Raw genomic sequence first — 9,282 nt, 5'->3', positions numbered from 1 at the left:
ACATATCTGTGGGGTACAGTGTCAAATATCCATACCTGTGTGCAATATTGGTGCTCAAATCAGGATAATTAGTATATTCAACACTACACAAGGTAATTGTTTTTTGTGGCCCTTTACCAAGTTCTCACTAACTCCCCCTCCCCCTTTCCCACTTCTGGTGGCCTCAGTTCTGTTCCTCCCTTTTGGAAGTTCAACGAATTATTGTGATTGTTGTTTCTTTCTTTCCTTCATTTTTTTTTTTTTTTTTAGCCCCTACATAAGAGTAAGAACTCGTATTTCTCTTTCTGTGCCTGGCTTATTCCCCCTTTAAAGTTGATATCAGTTTACCTTCTATTATATTTAACACGTAGAATAATATACATGATGGAAAATCATAAAAGTCTATGAATATTTTATTTTTTCAGACATTCATGTTTTAAATGTGTAATAGTTTTGTAAAAGACAAGATTGGCAACTTGTTAAAAAAATGCCTGCATGTGAAAACACATTTAGAAATTTAAAAACATTGTGGATATAATTGTCATTCAGTGTTAAGCAAATTGATTGCTGATATCTAGCTGTGTTTATTTCTTTCCAACAACACATTTCACACACATAATCTTGATTTTCATAATTACCACTTGTACTTAAAGAAGTAAATCAATACCTGTATGGTCCAAGGTACAATTTGCACACAGTAGTTTTTGTTTTTTATATTGAGGATCATACATGTATCAAAGGTACTGTTAATAAAGAACAGTGTTAATAGTAGGCTACAAAGGGACAATTCCACATTTTATACAGGGACTATTTTAAATGATGAGTTATATCAGCTATTGTGATTGAGTTTAAAGATCCCTGCAGGGTCAGGAACAAACCAGCTTTCCCATAAGTCGTTGTGAACACTGGGGAAGTCCCAAGGTTTATGTCTTCCATTCCAGTGGAGTAATTTGGCTTCCTGCAGAAAATGCTCCGAATATCTGGCATGTGGACTCCAGCCTTCATTGTGTTTAGAGGAAAATAATAAGCTTGTTAGAGAATAAAATTTTTATATTAAAAATTGAATGCAAGTTCATAGTAAAAAAAAAAATTAAGCAAATCAAAGGGTTAATTAAGAATTTTCCACCCACTCCAAATCTCTATAGCAACCATCGGTAGAGTCTCTCATGAATCCTAGTAATGTTCTACCTATACCTGTATGTTACATGTTTTTTGAAAGAAAGTTAGTAAGATGAAATAGAGCATACCTGCTACTATATCTTGCCTTTTTTTGTTTTTTATTTTATTTCATTTATTTATTTATACCTTGCCTTTTTATTTTTTTAATTGTAACAAAGTTGATAGTACATATCTGTGGGGTACAGTGTTGAACATCAATACTTGTGTGCAACATGTGATGCTCACATCAGAATAATTGTTATATTCAATAATATACTTGCCCAAGATTGTGTGAAGTTGGGATTCCAATTCATACCCTAGAGCTTGCACTCGTGTAGTGAATAAAACACTGTCAAGGGACTCATAGTACACAGTCAGTAAACAGTTGCTTTGTTTACTGACTTTGCTTTGTTTACAGCTTTTTAAGTTCATCATAAGCCATTATGCTACTTCATTTGGTTTTGTCCCCTGTAGACTACTGCAAGAGGGCAGTAAATCATGTGAAATAGTTTTGACAGTGAAAGTTCTGTCTTTACAATAGTTAATGTTTATGAGCACATATACTAAGTATTAGTCTAATAGCTTTTCTTGAATTCCTGCAAACACACCCCTCAGGTATCTAAGAATACCTGCTGCATTTGCAAATCTGAGCACTGAGGGTTAAGTAACTTGTCCACGGTCACCTAGAAGATTTGAGTTGAGGAACCTGAGGAACACACTCTCCTCACCATGGTGCTCACTGGGTCTATAAAGTGTACATTTGCATTGTTTTTAGAAAATACTTACCCAGGTGCCTTATGTGCCACAGGGGGTTGATTGTGGTGTATTTCCCATGGAACACAATCAGCATTGGGGAGGTGGCCACCCCTCCTCCCAAGGAGCTGCTGTAGAGGTTTTCCCTAAGCAATACAACAGAAAAGCAATATTTGGCCTGGAGCCCCCACAAATACAAATAAAATAGAATCTAATACTTTAAAAAGATCTAAGTCCTTCTCACTATACAAATAAGAATTGTGGCCTCTTATTTTTTACCTTTTAGTTTTTGGAAATTGTCAAACCTACACAAAATTATGAAAATACCATAAACTCCTATATATCTAGATGCACAGTGTTAATATTTTGCCATTTTAACTCTCAGACTTTTTATGGTAGACACAGAAGATCGAATTCTGATTCTACATTATTTAGAATAACTACTCACAAATTCAAGATTATGATGGTATTAAAATATCCAGATTAAAAAGACTGATGGGAAATACAATGACATGATAATAATGGTTGGTGTTACAATTGTTTTTATTTTCTCTATTTTAAGACTTCCATAATTAAAAGTTATGAATTCTTAAAAACCAATCTTAAAAATCAAAGTTGACTTTATAAAATAATCCTGAAAAACAAATCTATGTAAGAAGGAGAAACCCAACTAAGATAAATGAAGATTTTCAGTGGAAAAGGTTCAAGTTATATTATTAAACAGCTTATTAGGAAAATATATGACAAGTTCCTTATTCCACAGGATCTCAATTCCTCTGATTTATATCATTTGAAGAAAGATTTTCATCTGCTGCCCTCTTTTCTTAAGTGCCTCTGTAAGAAAATTTGACCTAAGATGTCTGTGAACTATTTCTAACCACTGAACTGTGCATAGAAAATTAATTGAATAATTTTGTTTCCAAGTATGGAAGAAATGGTAGAGAGGTCAACACATACTCCACATTTTTTTGCATCCATTTCTCCAATTGTTTGGTGATGTGCTGATGTTTCCATTCCGTTATGTTGGCAACAATCACACCAGGATTGAAAGAGCAGGTGCTGGGGCTGATGCCAAGGTCTTTTATAGTCTTCTTCCGGTAGTCCAGATAGCCCATGTATGTATTCTGTAAAGAAACAGGACATGCATGCTTTTGACTAATGGATCTTTTGTTTCTGGAAAATGATCATTTTCTTGAAGCCATTGTGCAGCATCTCTGGGTTTCCTCCTGTGACACTGGCCACTTCCTAGTTTCCTTTGCTGGTTTCCCCTCATTTCTCCAGTCTCTAAATGCTGAGTGCCCCCAGTCCTCCAGTCCCAGCACCTCTTCCTTTCTCTAACGCTAACTCCATACATAGCCCCACTCAGTCTCATGACTGTAAACACCATCCATCTGACCTCTCCTCAGAACTTCCAGCTCCATCTGCCAAATCAATGTCTCCTTTTGAATGCTTACTAAGGCCAACCACTTCTCCTGCCTCTACTGCTATCTTCCTTTTCCAGACCTTAATTACCACTCATTGGATCTCTGCAAGTTCCTCCTAACCAGTGTCCCTACTTCCATCCTATTAGCCCCATTCTGTCTCTATGTCACTCATCTCCTCAAAGCCCCTCCAATGGCTTCCCCTCTCATTCAGAGTAAAACTTAGAGTTCCAAAATGGGCTGCCATGCCCTATACCAGCTGGCCCCCCACTACCTCTCCAACTCCTATTATTTTCACACTTGATCCCTCTGCCACACTGACCACCTTTAATATACCAGACACACCTCTGCCTCAGGACCTTTGCATTTGCTATTGCCTTTTCTTGGAATGTTTTCCCTCCTAAATATCTGTATAAGTGGTTCCCTCTGTTCTTTCAAGTGTAGACTCAAACACCACCATCTCAGTGGAGGCTTCCCTGACCATCCTATTTAAAATACAACCCTGATCCTCTGTTAAATATTTTACTTGTCTGTCTCTTCCCAAGAATGTAAGCTACACAAAGGCAGGAACTTTAGTTTTGCTTATGTATTATCAGTACCTAAAACAGTCTCAGGCACATAGGAAGCACTCAGTAAGTCACTGAATGAATGCAGTGTGAGGCAGGACTTATTCTTTCCCCCACACAGACTGTCATAATCCACCTCAGTGTGATGCTGTCAAATACGACACAGGCATAATGGGAATACTTGAGCACTTTCTGTGTGCCAGGCACTGCTCTAAGAACTTCACACGCATTACTTCATTAATTGCATGTAATAATTTTCCACGTATTAACTAATTGAATTCTCACAGTAACTCTACGGTGAAGTACTATTATTACCTCTATTGGGCAAATGGGGAGAAAACAATTGACTAAGTAACTTGCCCAAGGTCATAAAACTACTAAGATTTTGACAAAATTGGGTCTGGCTTTAAAGCGCCTTAAATGTCACCCACATAAAATTATTTGCTAGAACTTTTTTTGAAGAACAGCATTCAACTCTTAATACCACCTTGTATTTCGAAGCTATTACTGTGGTTCCAGCATTATGTACAGATTTAAATTTCCCATTTCCACTAGGGTAAGATCTTTACCCTTAAACAAAATCAATATTTTCCATTCCTGAAATTTTAGAAAAAGCAATGGTCAAATTTCTGAAAATAGAAGCGAAGGTTCAGCGAGTTTCTCACAGAAAACTCTTATGCCATCTCTGACGTAGAGTATGGTTATGCGCGACCGAGACAACAACTGTTGTTTCCGAAGCATTAACTACATGCTGGGCACTTTGACATCACGTTATTTCATTACAGCTCACATAAACACAATAAAACAAACATGGATGCCTTGTTTCAGATAAGGAAAGCGAGACTTCGCAGGGTTAAAGTGACTCGCCCCAGAGTTGGTAAAGAATGGAGCTGGGATATGAATAAATCCCAGACCCTGTGCTGTTCTGCCTTTCAGCAGTCCAGACGGGCTGTTAGGGTTTTCAAGGTGTAGATTACATTCATTTCGAGTTGCCGGGGAGGAGAAGGGGCCAGAGCAGCAGGAGAAGGTAGGGTTTCTGAGACAGCATGCCCACCTGCAGCCCCACAAGTCTGTTCATGTCCTGAGCAGAGGGCAAATCGCAGTCATCTGAGAAAGCTGCTGCGTGGCCCAGGGCCAGGGTCGTGTCATACAGTTCTTGGATATCACCTGAATTTAGAAACACCAGCAGTTAAAAAATAGCATTTGATTTAGAGCTAGATAGAGCCTTAGAGCTTAAACATTTCCTGACCTTGTCATGAGAGAAGAGTATAAATCCCTGATTTTGAGTGGTTTGGCAATTTAAGAATAGCCTGTGCTAATTTAGAAAGCCACTTGATGATAAGTTCAGATCAGCATTGGTCAAATTTCTTTATTTCTGTTGCTGCGTAGGTACCACACCAATGCTTAGCCTATTTGCAGGTGGAAGAAAGAGAACACAACATTTAAACAATGAAACTTAGCTCACTCCTAAGAATGTCATCAGTGACACTATTTCTTACATTTTAGGGATTCAGAGACAGGAAATTTGTTGCAGACTTTGACAGTCAGAGAGTGGCCCTCAGAGAGTCAACTGGATTGTTCAGGGAAATATCAACTTCTGATTTAAAAGTATTCCCAAATTCACAACAATACTGTACCCACAACTTTGACAAGCAGTCAGAATTACCGGGCAACTAGCTATTCGGAAAATGAAGAGAGAATCATTCTACTTATCAGCTGCTCCTTTTACAAGTGTTCTTGGCAGCCAGCGAGTGTACCTTGTACAATGACATCATCGTCCAAATAGATGACTTTCTCGTGTTGGTGGATAAGCAAAGGGAGATAAAATCGAACAAAGTTCAGCTGTTGAAACGACAAAAGAAATGATGGTGGGGAAGCGGCACACAGTTCAGTCTTTTAGGGGTACTGGAGAGTCGGCTTTGACCAGGGCCTCAGCTCAGCTCCAGGTTTGGAACAGAATAAAACTACAAAGATGCCTCACCCAAGCACTGGTACTCGACCTATCTGGGTCCCGGGTCTAAAACCAGCACTGGCAGATCAGCGATTCTAGATCCTACCCCACTACTGCTGAGGCTGTTGCCACTTTCATCTCTGTGAACTGCTGCCGTGGGAGCACAGAGCCTCCCTAGTCAATCTTTTTGGGCACAAATTGCCTGCCTTCCTATACACTCGGTAATTTTGATAACTGCCAACTAAATCAGCCTTAAAGACATACACACACACATACAAATGCACATGCACACATGTCATCCCCAAAACATGCTCAACCTTGAACCAGAAAAAGGTCAGAGAAGCATGAGCTGTGAGTGGGAGTTTTAAAGTTTCCTTAGTGACAACACTGTTTCATCCAAAGTCCCAACTCAGCTCACACTGATAATAAATATCTGGAATTGGGGAAAGATCATTAACAGAGGACTTTAGAATCTAGTAAATTTTCAAGAGTGGATTTAAGTAACAATTATATGTAGAAGGTGGCTGCAGTTTTTTACAAAACTGTCATCAAAAACATCACTCTGTGCAGGAGAGGGTCCCTTTTGTGAGAACTATTGAAATACCTTAAGATTTCCAATGCTAGGAAAAAAGTTGCTGTCTCCTGAAAATATTTTCTTAGTCAATACTATGAAGTGTATAATCCATCCTGCTACTGTTTTTCCTTAGCTACTAGGATACTGAGAGCTAAATTTCATGTACAGTCACAGTACATACAACAGCCTATGGATTTGGCATATTTTGTCCTGGCCTCACTACCCGGCCCACCCCCAGCTCCCACCCCACACACATAAATTCGTCCTACATTTTATATGCTTCATTTCTTCCCCAAAAGCTTCTTTATCTTAAGTAAACCATTTAAAATCCTTTCTGAAGCAGGTGGTTTATAAATTATAAATAAGCAGAGTTTGGTAGAGATCTAACAGTGCATCCCAGGGGCTAGTGCTCCATATTGAGCAAGGGTGTCACCAAGGACTGTCCCCAGCATGCACATGACTCCTACTCACAGGCTGGAGCAGTTCAGGCCTCGATGAGTCTGGTCTGATCTTCCCTTTGAGAACCATAGGGTTGAATTCCACGATTTTGAAGTTTATCTCTCTCAGTTTGGAATGTTCAATCCATTTTCTAAAGAGATGAAAAAAAACCTCTAGCACACACTTCAAATTTTTCCTCAATTTGCCTGTTGCCTCAGGGTCAATCTGTTTTCTTCTTAGCAAGTTAAAAATAAAATGTGTGTAAACGTACTAGAGTCTATAAATCTTGTCTTAGCACATAGGCGTGGTCCAATAAGTGTTTATTGAAGGAATAAACCCTAATTGATAACATTCATTTGGATCTGACCTGGGGGGGAGGGGAGAGACGCTTTGCTATCAGAGGTACATGTCCCTGCTCTCTTCCCGAGTCAAAAAGGTCACATAAAATTATTACCAACTCTATGGGTCATGTTTTTAATTTTCTGTATTTCTCTCTCTCTCTCTCTCTCTCTCTCTCTCTCTCTCTCTCTCTCTTCAAATCTTTCCTTCTCTCTCTCTCTCTCCCCCCCCCCCACCCCCATAACTCTTTCTGCAAAGGAAATGAAGCAAAATAGTAATAACCAAATATCTCCCCAGATCCAAATAATCTCCCCAGGAAACTGGAAGAACAAAAAGTGTTTTGTTTTGTTTTGTTTTCTTATAAAGTAATATCTGTGGTTGCTGGTACTATCTTTGCCACGTGCTAACAGCTCTGAAAGGTTATGAAGCAGGACACTCTGAACCTTCAACTTCTAAGTCATTTTTACTCTGTGGTTTTGACTCCAGGGATGATTTTAATTTATCTTTGTCTCTTTGACTCCATCTCTCAATCTTCCCCATCTGTCCTCATTTCCCATCTCTCCTCCTCTTTCCCCTGCCCTCTCTCCTTCCATTTTCTCAGACTTTCAGAACTTCTATCTTCTAATTCGTACTGAGATTCTTGGTATAAATAATCTTAAAATAAAATTTCCAGTGACTAAAGCCACATATAGTAGCTTTTGTGGTTGATTAAAAATCAACAAAATAATTAAATTTGAACACTATTTAGATCTGCAAGATTTGACTCATAAAAATCGGTTATGTCAGTGAGAAAAAGACGGGTAACCCAACAGGAAAATGGGCAAGAGACTCGAACACACATTTCCAAACAGCCACGAAATGTGTGGGAAAAGTGCTCAACTACATTAGAAATGAGGAAACCTCAAACAAATACCACAGTGAGATACCACTGGACATCCATCAGAATGGCAAAATTAAAAAGACTGATTATACCAAGTGGTGGTAAGGATGTGGTGGTGGTTCATGCGTCTGTTTTGTGGTGATTCACTAAGCTGTATGTTGGATTTCTACAATTTTGTTTTTGTGTTCTACTTCAATGAGAAGAGTTTTAAAAATATTTAAATGGGGGGTGGAGTGGGGTGGAGAGTAGACTAGACAGCTAAGAACTGAGAAACAGCCCCCTCCAAATGTCATGAAGTCATGAAGCTCATGCCCTTTGTTAAGTACAAGTCCTGACTCAGAACATACTGCACATGCCTGCCTTTTGCCTTTGGCTGTCTGGTTTTCATACCCATGCATAATTAAAGGGTTGTTAATGGCAAGCTAAGCGAACAGTCAGCAACAATAAATGATAAGAAAAGTGAGAAATGAGATAGAAAACCTAGAAAGCGTATATAAGCCCTCAAAAATCACAGCAGCCAAGGGCCATTTAGATTAGGAGCAAATATCTTACAGATCCCAGTACCTCCTGATGGTGCCATTCCAAAAAAATTTCATTATAAAAGCAGCACATAAGTACATTCTTCTTATGAATGATGAAATAACACTAAAATACCTTGAACTTCCCTTCATCAGTGCCCTCCCCAATTCCTCCATCCTGCCCAGAGATAGTCAGTGTTAACAGTTTGATATCTTCCCCGTTCTATTTCTTTATGTAATCACACATATGTACACATACACATTTACAGTTAGGGCGTTTTAATTTTTATAAAGTGGATCATACTGTATGAGTTGTATTGCAGCTTGCTTCTTCCACTTAACAATATGCCTTGGGGGTCGTCTGTGTCAGTATATACAGATTGTCTCCTTTCTTTTTTAATAGCTGGATCATATTCCATAGTTCATTTAAATATTTTTCCATTGAGGGACATTTAAGCACATTGCAGTTTTTTTACTAGTTCAGATAATGCTGAAATTTATGTTGTGCATATATTTTGGTAATGTGTACTAGAATTTTTGTAGCAAATTCCTAGCAATGGAAATAAGTCTGGTGAGTCAAATTATATACACATATAACAGTTTAGATATTGCCACATTACCCTCTCAAAAATGCTTTACCAATTTATGCAGTGTACATTGTATAAACAATGAATAAGCATGTCCATTTTCCTGCACTGAATAGTG

General features: G+C 38.5%; 1 protein-coding gene across 4 annotated transcripts in view; it reads right to left on the bottom strand.

Moving 5' to 3' along the window:
- Positions 1-366: 366 nt before the first annotated feature.
- Positions 367-9,282, bottom strand: part of GLT8D2 (glycosyltransferase 8 domain containing 2) — a 50,019-nt gene continuing 41,103 nt past the window's right edge. For all 4 annotated transcript variants that reach the window (XM_008570273.1, XM_008570274.1, XM_008570276.1 and 1 more), the window contains 6 exons: positions 6,874-6,991; positions 5,635-5,719; positions 4,932-5,044; positions 2,848-3,014; positions 1,924-2,036; positions 367-978 (listed from right to left, as the gene is read on the bottom strand). In XM_008570273.1, coding sequence (XP_008568495.1) covers positions 809-978; positions 1,924-2,036; positions 2,848-3,014; positions 4,932-5,044; positions 5,635-5,719; positions 6,874-6,991 — 766 coding nt within the window. In that variant the 3' untranslated portion in view covers positions 367-808. The remainder of the gene's footprint in view (positions 979-1,923; positions 2,037-2,847; positions 3,015-4,931; positions 5,045-5,634; positions 5,720-6,873; positions 6,992-9,282) is intronic.

This window comes from Galeopterus variegatus, unplaced genomic scaffold (assembly GCF_000696425.1).
Source record: "Galeopterus variegatus unplaced genomic scaffold, G_variegatus-3.0.2 Scaffold588, whole genome shotgun sequence".
Classification (NCBI taxonomy): Eukaryota; Metazoa; Chordata; class Mammalia; order Dermoptera; family Cynocephalidae; genus Galeopterus; species Galeopterus variegatus.
This window is presented reverse-complemented; position numbering and strand designations above follow the sequence as displayed.